At 43.6% G+C, this 15,239-nt stretch overlaps 1 protein-coding gene across 1 annotated transcript in view; it reads left to right on the top strand.

Moving 5' to 3' along the window:
• shdb (Src homology 2 domain containing transforming protein D, b) overlaps positions 1–12,494 on the top strand; it is a 36,372-nt gene extending 23,878 nt beyond the window's left edge. Inside the window, exons 4-7 of the mRNA XM_050055289.1 lie at positions 3,517–3,594; positions 4,373–4,547; positions 7,608–7,727; positions 10,870–12,494. Coding sequence (XP_049911246.1) covers positions 3,517–3,594; positions 4,373–4,547; positions 7,608–7,727; positions 10,870–11,056 — 560 coding nt within the window. The 3' untranslated portion in view covers positions 11,057–12,494. The remainder of the gene's footprint in view (positions 1–3,516; positions 3,595–4,372; positions 4,548–7,607; positions 7,728–10,869) is intronic.
• Positions 12,495–15,239: the final 2,745 nt, after the last annotated feature.

Raw genomic sequence — 15,239 nt, 5'->3', positions numbered from 1 at the left:
GTAAATGTTTTCAAAGACGTTTATGTGGAAATAAAAATACCTACAGGTAGTTATGTTTCGTTGTATTAATACATATACAAGTATGTTTCCTTGTATTAGTTTGCCCTCTTGTGGACATAATGCGGAAAAAAAAATATTCGAATGGTTCGAACCTATGAGTTATTTTTAGAAGGAATATTTGAATGTCATTTTTGAGCAATTTTGACAGCCCTAGAGTGCACGCAGGGAGGAGGGAGGGAGGGACGGAGGGGGGGCTCGGGCAGGACGAGACATGAAGGCATCTGATTGGTTCTTTCTATTCGCACCGAATGGCAGGGATTGGTCAGAGTTTTTACGGGCCTGCAGCTGCCACAGAGGTCTGATTTTTTTCATTCCTTTTTCTGAACACATTATGTATTGACTACTCTCAGGGTGGATGGACCATTTCACCTAATATAACAAGAAGTGTTTCTGAACAGGATTACCAACTATAACTTTGACTCTGAACTGATTCAGGTGCCAGTATGACTTACCAGATTCACTACTTCATGACTCCTCGTGGCGGTTGGTTATCAAATGGATAAGGGTAAAGTGAACGGAACTAACTTGCGGTGAAGAAAAAACTCACAGGGGGAAACAGCAGACAGTGTGGAGTCGAATAGCGGCAGAAAACAAATCAGAGAGGCACTGTCATCTTTCAGTTCAATTCAATAAGCTTTACATGACATTTCTTACGTGGTGCCAAAGCACATAAATTTCAAAGGAGAAAAAAAAACCATTAAGTGAAGGAGTAAATAAAAAGGCAGAGCGTGATCTGTGATGAGCTGAACTATATGTTGTTGTGTTGGTTGTCTCTTAGACTGTGACATGCATTGACATCTTATTGCATCTATGGCGCTGACACTATTTTTCTCCAAGTAGAAGATTTTTTTTGTAATTTATTTGTTATGAACTTTGTCCTGATGTCTTCATATGTGCCACATTGTAGCAGGAAATGTTCCTCTGTCTCCACCTGTGTCTGTGGACAGAGTTGACACAGCCTGTCTTCTCTAGGCAGCCAGGTCTGCCTGTGCCTGCTAGTCTCTATGTCCAGGCTGTGATCACTGAGTCTGTACACAGTCAAAGTCTTTCTCAGTTTCTGATCTGTCACAGTGGTCAGATAGTTTGCCATCATGTCCTGTCTGTTTAGGGCCAAATGGCATTGAAGTTTTTTTGGGGTTTTTGTGGTAGTGTGTACAATAGTTGATGTAGTTTTCTTTTTCTCAAGCTATAATTTGGTTGGGCTGGAATGCGTGAGGGTTGTCCTGACGCCTTGTGCTGTTAGAAGAGGTGAGCCTCAGGACTTCTTTCAAGTCGAAAGTCTGAGCTCACTTCAGCTCTTACAACCGAGCCAAACAAGATCAACAAAGACTGCGCAACATGGAAGAACTGTCTTGTAAAAGTTAAGTACTTTGGCAACCCCAATTAAACATGCATAGTCACCTGATAAGTCATCATCCTGATCTCATTTTGGAGAAAACTGTGAATCAGCCTACAATGTGTTTGCTAAAGCGACATTAAGTTAAGACTCTGCACTTTCTTGTACATTTTTTCATCTTGATTGGTCAAATTTGTTAAAATTGGCATCACAATGCAGTGAATCAGTACACAATTCCCAATACTTGACTTTTTGGGGTATATTTCATCTTCAGTTCCACAAACATCATAATGTAACGTAGATGATTGTCTTGCAACGTATCAAGTATCGCAGAATCGCCATATCGTGATACCATTGTTATATGGGGAAGGTTCTGTTATAATATCTTGAGTTCCACTCTGATTGCCACCCCTACATCTAATCAGGGAGATTAGATACAGGAAGAATGCTTTTAAACAGAGTTTAACTCAGATACTTAATTGATATGCCTCATTTCAAGCTATAATGAGTCACCAAGATAAATTAAATGGATGCCAGAAACAGGTGCATTGTTTAAAATGTTCATGTCCAAAGCAAAACTGACAGTGGAAACAATCAAAATCATCTCAGGACAGATGTTTTACTTTTTGGCAAGAGGAACACCAGACAAAATGAATTGTTAAGACGGACAACAGTCTCCCAAAACCCGAGGGAGTGGAATCTTGATGGAACTTTCCCCTCTGAGTGTGTATCACCACTACCTGAGCTTATCTCTCAATCAGATAGCTGAACACATTTCTGATCTGTAATAAATTGTTTTGGCTGTCTCCTTTTTCTCTCGCTTTCTTGTTACCCTTGACTTGCTTTTTTTTTCGCTTCTCATTTACACCCTTCTCTCTTTCTAATGCGTCTCTCTCGGTTTTGCTTGAGAATTAGAGGTGTGAAATGTGATGTGGTGGCGAGCGGACAGGCAGCAGAGTGTGGCAGTGGTGGTGTTTCGGTGTGTTGCGTGTGTGTGTGTGCAGACCTGCATGTTTGCGTGCATGTTTCCCATTGAGGGGTGCCAGGCCACACTTTAATCCTGGCTTCGGCGGAGGTGCGGCCCGCTCCAGATGGGGCCATTGTACTGCGCCATGCATCAATAATTCACGGAGAGCCAGAGAAAGTGGCGGAGTGTGTCTGCCTGCTCAATAATTAACCAGGGAGGGAGAGCGGCATGTATGTACAGCCTGGGTCTCTCTCCAAACGCCCATTCAAATGGCCTTTGATGTCGCGGGGCCTGGGGGGTCTTTGGATTTGTCGGCTCATTAAGACGTCACCCCTCTTTTCCTTTTATTTGTTTTGTAATCCGTTTTCGCTGTGAGCAGGAGCTGAATGTACGGTGTGAAACAGGCAAATCGCATAATTCGTGTGTGTCACTGTGTGTGTAAGGCTGCAGTAATGACTGTTAAAATAGACGGTTGCCTGCCATGGTAGATAATGAGCTATTTTCAGTTCTGTGCACCTTCTGCTCTCTGCTCTCCTACTGTAGGTAGGACAGTGAATGGAGCATTATTCTGCCCCCATGCTCCTCAGTTCATCTGTCACACTGCGCTGTGGGTTGCAGTGCACATAAAGTCACGTTTTGTTTTCATCGCATCTGCTGCTACTAGACAGTTGCTTAAAGTGGATTCGTTCAAACGACTATAAATAATGCAGCCTCTGACTTCACCTGTCCTCTCTGTTTCATCTTCTTCGCTTTATCACACATGATAAATTACTGTAAATATAGGGTCTGAAGACTATGTTTTTCCACAAGCATGAAGCAAAGAGACAGGAGGTAGCGTATATTACTTCTCTTCATGACAGGAGGTATGGTTAATTACATCTCATGACACCACATCTCTGTCATCTGCACGCACAGCCTCACCCACTCTCAACAGGACTTCCCTTTCTTCCACATCTCACTTCTCGCTCACTCTCTCCTCCTCGTGTTAAAATCTTGCACCTGATTTCAGTCTCACGTTTTAATCATCACCACTTCTCTCGCATATCTTACTTGAGTTAACTTTGTTCAAGCCCATCTGCTGTTTTCTCACTCTGTCGCTCCCTTTTTTTCTCTCTCTCTCTCGCCTCCTCCCGGCTCCCCTCCCCTCCATTAGAAATGAGGGAGTTGTCGGAGTTGCCCTGGCCTGCCCCAGTGGGTCAGCTGGAGGAGGAGCCCCCCGTCAGAGAGCAAGGTGACCTCCCACCCTGAACACAACCCTTCCCCCCTTCCCTACCTCCCTTTATCACCCCAAGCACACGCATATGCACTCACCCTGACCTTCATGACCCAAGCTGTTGTCTTACATCTGCTCTACCTCTGTCCTAAACCCCCCGCGGCCTGCATCTGCACCACCTGCATTTGTTTCTGCCTGTTGCAATTGTTGTGTTGTCAGTTTTTTTTTTTTGGGGGGGGGGGGGTTTGAAGCTCTCCCTTCTTATTCCCCTCTTGCATCAACCACGCATGAACAGTGCCCTGTAAATTAACATGTCTGCCTTGTTCATTTCAGGACTATGGTACATTTAATGTTTAATTACAAGTTCTGTAGATTGAATTTCGGCAAAATCAGGCACAGAAGGGGTAAATAACACTTCAGTCTGTGCACGTAATTTGCTCCAGAATAGAATCAACATCAAGTAATCTGCCGTGTAGTCTATTGGAAGACAAAGACTTGCACCAGAGCCAAGCAGGAAGACGCCAACTCCCTGTCTCTATCTGCCCTTAGTGACTCATAAAAACGTTGATGATGGTAACTGTGATGATGCTGATAGTTTTGCAGTCTGTCAGTCCAGGACCCCAAGCGGGACCTCTAGTTCGACCCATCCACGAGAGGGTCTCTCTACAGCATGCGTGGTTTTGCAATAGCCGGATGTCTGATGTTTACCCGAGTCTGGCTGTGAGGTTTAATCCCTTCCGATCATAGTGCTGTGTAAATACTCTGACTCACTTTTTCTGTCCCCATTTGCCAACAGTGCAGTTTGATGGCGCAGAGTGGGACCGCTCCTCGTCACCCACAGAGCGGTTGCGTCCTCCGGGGGCCCGGTCCAGCCCGCTGGCAGGAGGGGGGATGAAGTTTAGGATGCCCCAGGAAAGCCACGCCATGGTTGGGGAGAGAGTAGACCCAACTCTGCCTCTGGAGAAGCAGGTGTATGTATGCAGTGTTCTGTTCAACACACAGGAGCAACATTAATGCATGCCAGTTGTGTCAGAGCATAGGTCAGTTAAGGTTTAATCAGATTAAGAGGCTCACACGCCCGTGACTTTGATAGTTAATGATTGAGTGTCTCTGTTGCCATTAATTTTATTACCTTAAATATAATACAGGAAAATTAATTGCTCTGTCACAGAAGAAAAATAGCAGTAATAATAGTGGTTATGTGGTTTACATCCGCTAATAAAAGTGACTGAAAAATTACACATGAAATAATGCAGATTGTAAGATGTTTACATATCACAGAAATACCGCATTAAACAAGGCATTTCTTCTGTAGCATCATTCTGAATTGTAATGATTAAATGCATCAAACAAACCTAAATTATGCAATTATTTGTGCATGTAAATTTAATTAGCATAAACTATTAATCTCTGTGGGTTGTTAATGTCTCTGTGTGGCTGTAATGCACATTGATTTGTCATACACTGCTGTAAACGCACTTTTTAATATTTGAGGTAGAATTACGTTGACATCCCACAAATAAAGCCAAAAAATCCATTTTATTGCGCCGCTTTGATCTATTTAGGGCGTGGACACATTAAAACGAAACGGTTATGTGTTTCGGCTAAGCAGCGATCATCAGAGCTCACAGAAGTGCGAAAGGTTAGAATGAGAACTAATTAAGTTGGAACATTAAAAACACACATTTACTTTGGTCTTGTAATTTCAGACATCATTGGTGTAATTTATGTGCTGTTTGTGCGCACATAAAGGGCCGTTTTACTAATGAAATCCAAGCACATGACACCCCTTAAGCACACATGCACATGCGCACACATTCACTTGAGGATGGCGGTTGATTATTATGCCCCATTACTCCCTGATGATCTCTTAAGGGCTGTTATGAGCTTTGTGTTTTCCTTCAGCTCTGCTTTAAACAGAGAAACAGCATCACTGTCAACCTGTAGCGTTCAGCACACCTCCCCAAGTCAGGTCCAAGAAAATCTTATTATTGTGGATGACAGTGTTGGTCTGTGTGTGGGGCCGTTTAACGTTCTGGATGGATGACCATGAAATTTTGTAGACACAGTCATGGTTCCCAGAGGATGAATCCTAATGACTTTGGTGATGCCGTGATCTTTCCCCCTGCAGCACCACCATGAGGTTGACATTTTCTAGGAATAGATTGTCATAAAATCTGGGTCAGATATTCATGTTGTCTATGAATTGTAATAACTTTGGTGATCCGTTATCATTTCAACTAGCGGCATCAAAATTGGCTAAATTACTACTTTAATTTGTTCATGAGTAAACACCTGCAGCTAGTGATATTTCAACTTTAGCTGTACTTTGTTCTTAGTGTTAATTGGCAACTGTTAGCATGCTAACATGCTAAACTAAGATGGTGAACATTACGGCGCCATGTCATTGATCCGACAGCCCATTGGTCCGACATCCCATTAGTCCGACGTCCCGTTGTTCCGATATGTGATTATACTAGGCTATACTGTATTTGTGTACCATAGAGGATCAGCAACGCAACAAAAGTAGGCTACTGGTCGAGATACAAGTGTCATAGAGAGGAGAGAATGAAACAACATAACCTCCTGTTATTAACTCTGGGGTCCGGGTTGTGTGGGTAGCTCTCTGCAGTGCTGAACGGCTCCCGGCGTATTTCTGTCTTGATGGTGCGCCACGACCGGCTCTGGGTCACCTGGGAAAGGCTTGAGGCGAAGCAGGCTCACAGCTTATGTGTTTGCCACTTTCTTTTTCATTTTAACCAACACCATGATCTTTTCCTAACCCTAACCCTAACCAAGTGGTTTTTGTGCCTAAGCCTAACCAGATCTTAACCACAGGGCATCATGATGATTTCGGAACAACAGGACTTCGGAACAATGGGTTAAATATGGTCGGAACAATGGGATGTCGGACCAATGGATTGTCGGACCAATGGGCAGACCCCGAACATTACCTGCTTAGCATCTGGTGTTGCCGCTTGGCGACATTCACCCTAGATTTAATGACTTTTCGGGCCCTCCTAGCAGCTAGCAACAAATTTAGCAACTTCTTCAGACCATCAGAGAAAGAGCGAGGAATATATTCATATACATTATTGCATGCTGCTCAGAGTATTCACAGTCCTCGACTCCTCTGCCAATAGCGCCACGTCTTTCTTGCTCTTTCCTGCGTTGCAACACTGAACAGGCAGTCAGTGGTTGTTGGGCTGGCAGCAGGAGAGGAGACGCTGCTCATCGCACTGAGTTCGCTTAAAGTTATTTTTTATGGTTACATTGACACTCTTTGTCTCGGGATTGGAGGCGCGAGAAAGCTCTTATTGCAATCAAATGTTTTGTTGATGATTTTTCTATTGAATTCTCATTCAGCAAAGTTGTAAAACACTTCTATTATCCCAAATAAATATGTGATGACACCACCAATATGCAAACAAGCACATGATGTTGTCTGGCGACCTTTAGTGTCTTTTGGAACTAGTTTCATTGGAAAGAGTTGGCAACACTGTTAGCATAGTCATGTTAGCATGTGAGTATGTTAGCATACTGTTGTGAGCATTTAGCTCAAAGCACCACTTTGTGTAAGTGCGGCACAGTGATGCTAGCATGGCTGGTGATGCTGTGCTTTGATAGAGCTGTTGCTCAAATATAATGTTAAGACTATGTGCTAATTGAAAGACAGGCAGTAGTGTGTGACAGCGCGAACACACTCCGCCATGGTGTTACAACTGTTAATTAGAATTAACTGCTGTTAAAATAGAGGCCAGAGAAGCCATTTCTTATTTGGAAATACATGTTGTATTATTTTTTTTCTATTTATCTTAAATCTTATTCTTTAGAAATATTCATACGACTTATAATTACCATTCGTATCATCAATGTGCCCGTGGTTAGTGTGACCTAATCAATAAAAAAACATGACAGAGTGTCGACATCCAGCAGCAGAAGGTGTAAAAATATGTGTGAATCACACTTAACGTACTCACTTTTACTTTGTCTTATTGAGTGTGTGTGTGTGTGTGTGTTCTGTCTATCAGGTGGTACCATGGCTCACTGTCGCGGTCGGAGGCAGAGTCGCTGCTAACGCTGTGTAAAGAGTGTAGCTACCTGGTGAGGAACAGCCAGACCAACCGCTCTGACTACTCTCTGTCCCTACGGTAAGACATAGAGACACACACACATACACACTGACCCACCATAACGAGTGAAGCAAACACCTGAGCGCCTTTAGTATCGTTCCCCAAAAAACAGTGTTACAATTTAATTGCACACTTATCATTTCTTCTGCTGTGCGACTGTGAAGTGTGTGAAGTGTGTGTGAAGCCACCTGAGCTACCGATCTCATATCGCAGTCTCCACACCTCTCCATCTGTCTCTCCCTCCTGCGTCTCCCTCCCTCCCCTCCACCGTCACCCCCACTCAAGATCACTGCCGCACTGATTCCTCTCCCGATACTCATTTGCAGGGCACAATACTGCTTATCTGGTCAAATCTCTCCCTTGTAATTACTACCATGATCCATCGTCCCCGGACTCACAGCGCCCTCCCGTCGTCCCTCTGTCCTCACCCCATCCTTGGCCCGTCTCTGTGGCCATCCTCTGTGGCCCCAGCGGGCCCTCTAAGTGGTAATCAGGCAGGTAGAGCACACTTCAGTGCACACATCATCCTCCCCGTAATCACTAATGAATATGAATTACCTTCTGTGGGCCACACAAGAAGGGAATGAGGGAGGGAAGGGAGAGAAGGGAGGGAAGGGAGGGGGATGAGGCACAGAGTGACACTGTGTTGGGCTGACATACAAACAAGCTAATGCATTACTCATTTACATGACCAAAGTGGGTCTGACACGCACACGCTCACATGCACATTTGCTCAAGCAACAAGGTCATTTCTGGTGCTTGTTCCCCAGCTGGCACATGTGAGGTTTGGAACATGTTATATCTCTCACAGACTCCAAAATTTTACTTGGTTAGACAGTGGAGCTGTCCTTCATTGAAGTAGACCTATGCAGAATCGTCGGTTACAGTTTGTAAACACGCTCACCAGTGAAAATGGAAGTGAAATCCAACTCCAGATTCACTCTAATTTGGCGTCTTGCCTCGCTATATTTATGTTTTTTTTGGCACTGTGTCTCTTGGATGCCTGCTGCTCACGGTCTAGCACCTGGTTGCTACCTTTTTACAAAGCCTCAACCTCACCTGAGCGCAGTGGAGGTACATGCCCATAAATGTCCCGAACACAGAATGTAGGAAGAAAATAAAAAAATGCAGGCAGAGGGCAGAGTCTCACACACTTCTAGTGTTCTTCTAAGTGATGATGACACAATCTGAAAAGAGTTGAAGCTGCTTAGATCTTAAATTAGCTTAAGGGAAACTCATACAGCCTTTATTTTCTTAGTTTTGACCATCACTGTAATCAGTAATAATAAACTTGACTTAATTGCTGGATTCCAGGGACGCAACATCCCTAAAAAGAAGTCGGACAGAGCAAGAAACAGGAGCCATCTGATGATCAAACGGGTTTAAACAAAGCTCCTGATTAGCTTGACGTAAGAGAAGGAGACGCAGGAGAACAGATAAATATTACTCAAACTCATAAACATCAATCACAGTTTAAAGACTTTGACCTACTTTCATCTTCCCTGTACACGCACACAGTTTCCCTGTGCAGTAAGGGATTTTTACCAGTGTCTTTGGTGTGCTCACTTATTGTTTTGGCGCGTATGAAATTGTCTGCATGTTTTAAATGTGGGAAGCCCCTTTCTGCGTCTCACACATTCTTCCCCCCGTCCTCCATTTTTGTTGACCACAACGGACTACAATAACCTCGAGGGTAGTCTTGTGTCAGGTGTTTTGCATCAGGGCCATTTACTGAAAAGTAAACCTAAGTGCTCTCGCCTTCTGTTTGTCTTGTGCCTGGACAGGGTTTATGACTGAAAGCTTATGTGTGTAATTAAATAGAGAGAGAGGAAGTTGTTTTTGTAGCACTTGTTATTGTTCTTCAAACACTTGGCAAAGCCTTTCAGCCAGGTGACTGCTGGACACTTTATTCCTTTGGCTTTAGATAATAAGGTTGTAAACCACTGCTTGTTTGTTTGATTGTTGGATATCTGTAATTACTTCTGAGGGTACGGCGTCAATATGACAGATAGAAATGGCAAATGTACAAAAATAAGACCCACATAAACTGAAATTTTCCTTTCATGTCTGCAGTTTGACAGAAAATATAATTTTCCATCATGTCTGTGTCTAGACTGGGAAGAAACAGTCTTTATCAGGTTGTTGTTGGATACTCACACCACCTTTGTGATGTCTACACCCTGCAGTAAAGACAGCCTGTGTAATAACAACCAATGTGAGCAAAATTACATGAAATAAAGTGGCACTGTGCGCTTTTGTCATCGTGCTGCTCCTTGGAAAAAGTGAGCCACACCTGCTGTAAGATTACACAGTGCCGTGGACAATGGGAGGAATGATGAAGGCTGTTTAACGGAGACAAAACGAAAAAGCACTCCGAAGTGAGTCAGCGCTGAAACAGCCAGATTTAAACCAACATGAATATTTATGGAAGAACGCTGGTAATGTACCGTGAGATACAAAGAGTCCCCAAAACAAACAGGACTGGATGAAAGCACGCTGTCAACTCTGAGCGCTGACGTGATGAAGCATCTGGCTCGCAGTGCTCCGGAGGCCAGTGGGACGATCATAAACTGCCTGTTGTTTGGCTGTTTGTAGTCCCAGCGAGTGTTTCTCTTGGTTTCACTGCTCTTCAAAATTTAATTTGATTTACTAGAACAATGACGAGTCTTAACCCTTGTCTTTCCCTCAGCTTCTATAATTAGACGTACATCATGACTGGCTGGCTCTTAAAGGGGAAGTCTTGTCGTGGCTGCCTGGCACTTAAAGGGAGGAGGCCAGTGTGGTTCCCTCGGCTAAGCCACTTTCACAGTCCAGCGTTCTCACTCTCTCCCTCTGGCTTCGTCTTTCCCTCCGAGAACTATTACGCCACTCATTCATCCATCATAATGTCCCGTCCTTCCCAATTTGTGACATGGTGTTAAATCTTGGTTAGAATCATGTCCTCAAAGTGCAGGAAAAAGACGTGAACATAAATCCAGGCTGTCATTTCCACTGTGTCATTATATGACAAAATGTGTGGTGGGCACGATGTTTTATGTGCCCCACATTTCCTTTCCCCCACTCCTTTCTCACTTTCATATTGAATCTCTCACACTCTCTTTCTTCTTTTGTCTCCCTCCTTTCTCAGTCCATTCATGCATCCTGTTTCTTTTTCTCACAGGAGCTGCCAGGGTTTCATGCACATGAAGTTCACCCAGTACAAAGACGGCAAGTACGTGCTGGGGCAGAACAGCCCTCCCTTTGACACCATCCCAGAAGTCATCCACTTCTACACCACACACAAACTCCCGATCCGAGGCGCCGAGCATCTGTCCCTGCTGTTCCCCGTGCTGGTGCAGACGCTCTGATGCTCCTCCTGGACCTGCAGGATTTTCATTGTGACCGGACACGTAAAACTTGAATGTTTGATGGGATCTTCCCAGTGGAGAACCAGTGCTCTCTTCTTGTTGGACTGGACTGCTTTTGGTGATTCAACACACCAGGGGCTAATGCCCTCACCCACCACTGCTGTTGTACCTGTGCCAAGTGTCTCTAACATCCGGGGGATCGATTCACATGAAACGCAATACCTGAACTTTAGGCCACCTTTGCTGTAACTCCTCTCCCTCTCTCATCTCCGTGCTGAACTGAGGGGGCTGACTTCAGGACATGTGAAATTCTCCCTCTCCTTATTACATGTCTTTCACAGCTGACTGAAATGCAAAGTATGTTAGCCGAGCTGTAGCTGGGAGACAGCCTGTATCACCTGAATGTACTGATGCCCCAGTTTACAGGAGCTTCTAATTACTGCTGTTCCACAATAAACACCTCATTGACACTGGTTAAAAATATTGCTGTTGTTCGGTGAAAACCTCACTGGTCGCTGATTTTTCATGTTTATATGAATCAATAAATTTTACTGTACAAGATGAGAAACCTTTTTCATCCTTGGGCTCGGGAGACCCTTTTGTAAATGCTGGAAAATTCCCATTTTCCACTCAAAAAAAATGAAAGCTATTTTCAAAGATTTAAGGTTTTTACCAACAGCAGTTATATTTCAGATGCTTTTCTACACATAGACACACCTGCTCATTCTCACCCAGTCTGTCCTGCACTGTCATGCTGCTGTACGCTGAAAGATTTGCTTGACACATCTCCATGTTGCTTGTTGATTGTTCATTGTGAGTAACAGACAAGCTGTGTTGTTGTTGGTACTTGTGTTGACCTCGCTGACCTGTATCTCTTGTTTGTTGCTTACATTGCATTTGGTAGACAATGCTGGGTTTGTAAAAAGAAAAAGAAAAAGGCCAAGCAACCTGTCACTGCTGTCATTGTCTCCTCGCTGACGAGCTGTAGGCTACATCTGACGCAAAGAGACACTAATCAGGAAACAAGCAAACTGTGGAACTGTTGGCCGCGTCCTCACACTTCCTACATATTTGAGCGAAGATTTTCCAGCCGGCCAAGTCATTACATGCTGGTTGGTGAGTTGTAATAGAGTTAGATGCTTGCCATCTGGAATGGGTTTCCATATCTGCTGCCTGGTTGCAGCGTTGTGTGGGAACAACTGATTTTAGAGGAGTGCCAACTTCTACCAAACACATTGGAAATGACAAATGGAAAAAAATTATTTAAATCATTACTTCTGAATCCAAAATTGACTGGGTTGTATTAATTATTATTGTGGCCATTTTCTTTCACCAATAAAAGATGACAGGATGTATAATTTACCTGCTGTGTTGAAGCGTTTCATTGATCTTCAAAGTGGTTTTATGGAGTGTTTATTCTACATGTAGATCTTTATGTAGATCAGTGGTTTCCAACCCGGAGGCTGGGACCCCCACATGGGGTTTAGAGATGAATCGTGTTGGGAAATAATGAAAAACTAAATTCTGCTACACACAATCATGTTTATTTTCAGACTGGTGTCTAGCTTTTGTTTATTTCTTGTGAAAAACTGTATTTTTTTACTCTTCTTTAGGCCTCTGAAAACAATCAGAGGAAGGGAAAATCCTCTTGATTCAAAACCAAAATACGGCTTTTCTGACTGAGAGTATAGGTGATCGCATTTTACACAACAGACTCATCAGACTCACACAGAAACGGGGAAAAAGAGGCACAAAGGACTTGGCAAGATTGCGTGCTCCACACACTCAAGACGCACGCACATTTGCTTTCCCTCATCCACTGACAGCAGGGTTGGGAGGGAGTTGGGTGAGGGCTTGGGGGGGGTGAGGTGTGGCTGAGGAGGGGTGAGGCAGCCCTCATTATTTGGGCTGCGCCGCAGTGAAAAGCACTGGGATTGCTTTCATTACTGAGCCAAATGAAATAGCAGAGGCTGATTACCCGCGTGACGGAGAGAGGAGACGAGCTGGATCACTCTCTATTGGGGAGAAAGAGTGAAGGAAGAAAAAAAACAGGGGGAAGGAGGGAGATGAGGGGAAGGGGGAAGGAGAAGGGGGGGAGAAAGAGAGACGCTGCCTGGCTGTACTTCCCCGATGAGACTCCAAACAAGTGTGTGTGTGAGCGTGGGTGTTTGTGAGTGTAAGAGAGAGAGACGGTGACATGGAGGGGGGGGGCTGCTATAGTCCCATTTTTCAAACAAGGCTCCCTGGGGAGGGATATGAATAATAACGACAGTAGCTGTGCAGCATGTAAAAATCAAACAAATATCACACTCTCGTTTCTCTGGCTTTTGTATAGCTCTTACCTTGTCTCTGCTTTTTTCTTTATTTCAGCATTTCTGTCAGCGTATTTCTCTCAGACTGAAGGGTACCTAATATAAAGCTCTATTTTCATGAGCACATTTGTGTAGGTGGGAACAAATGGCACTGTCCTCGCAGCCTTATGATTCTGGTGTGTGTAAATTGTGCAGTGTGTGTGTGTGTGTGTGTGTGTGTGTGCAGCTGTCATATCAGAATAAGAATGTGTGTAATGTCAGATCTGGGGGGTGTCAACGATTACGCGGTGGCGGCAGCTGTTAATCCATCAGACAGGCTTGCAGGAATGAACACCTGTGATCGCCGCACAGCCAGAGAACATGTTAGAAAACCACAGAACATGCACACACACACACACACACATACATGGCCTAGAAGAGTTCAATAAGTAGATATGTTTTCTCAAAGCAAACATGTTGGCATGTTGTGGTATTAAAAGGACAGGTGTAAATAATAACATGGATGATAGCTGACGTCCACTGAGCTGCCTCAGTGTCAGGGTCCTGGTATTGTGTGTGCTGACTCACTGTCACTGTCATGGCTTACTGGAACACTTGAATAGAAAGAATAGAAAAGAGTCATTGATTATTCTATTAGTAACTCCTTTTCTTTTCCTACTGCTGCAAGTAAAAAATAAATAAATCAGCAAATGAAAGATGCAAAACCATAGAAGACACTTTTTGTGACTTAAAGTTTATTGAATCTCAATTTTTTTCAATGACCTCAAAACCACCTCAAAGGACAAAAAAACAACACCAGACAGGACTCATACTAATAGATAGAATAGATGCAAATAAACCATGATAATAAAAAACATAAACTGAGGTGAATCAAAATAACAGTATTAACATGACATGTAAGTAACCTTGTCAGATTCCAACCATACCACTGTTAAATGTCCACTCACAGTCCATAAAAGTTAAGTGTCAAAATACTGTCCATGTAATTGTATCCATATAAATATTTCCTTTGGCTGCACCATCACCACATCCACCCTCCTGCATTCATTACAGTCCCAACAAGAGCTGTACGCACTACCAACAAAACATCTCTGTATGTTTACTTAAACTACACATAGCAAATAATTAAACATTTCAGATCAGAAAGGGACACCTATTGATATTAAATGGTTACTATGAAAACAAATCTTCTGCTTTTTTGATCTCAATGGACCATCAGAGGTTATAGATCAGCTGATGTAAAACATTAAAGGGAGGTGAGAATCTTGAATCCTTAACTAAAAAAGACATTTTGACTCCACGTTAAAGGAATACTTCACCCCAAAAATGACCATTTGTATATCAGTTATTTGCTCCGTGTAATGTTGAATTTGAAAAGAAAACTACATCAAAACATCTGTTTATGGGGAACTGAACTAACACTTTAAAGCACCCAATGTCACGCAATGACACAAACTACCAACCAGCAGCTTCCGTGTTCAGTGAGGTAAAATTACTGTTTTTGTCAATGGAGTCTGGCTTTGAAGAGAGCATCGATGAGTTTTCCTTTCAGTTCAGTTCCAATCCGGTCTCACTGGGAAGTTGTCGAAATCCGACACTTGGCCAGTGACTTGCAGCGTCAGACACTGAAGAAAAAAGCTGTCCCTTAACATCAGCATGATACACAGCCAGTCGGCATTAAAGTTTAACGGCGCTCGGCAGTGGCAGTAGGAAACACAGCGGCACAAGAACGAAAGTTAAGGTGACGAAAGTCCCAGTAGGGCGGACGGGATGGGTGGTGGATGGGTCCAACAAACAGCGACTTTCACCCAGGAGAGCGGTGTTTGTGTCCTGTAAGATTATAAAGCCAAACCTTGTTCTTTTTTCCTAAA

Source organism: Epinephelus moara, chromosome 10 (assembly GCF_006386435.1).
Source record: "Epinephelus moara isolate mb chromosome 10, YSFRI_EMoa_1.0, whole genome shotgun sequence".
Classification (NCBI taxonomy): Eukaryota; Metazoa; Chordata; class Actinopteri; order Perciformes; family Serranidae; genus Epinephelus; species Epinephelus moara.
The sequence above is the reverse complement of the archived record's forward strand: the minus strand, read 5'-3'. Positions and strand labels throughout refer to the sequence as shown.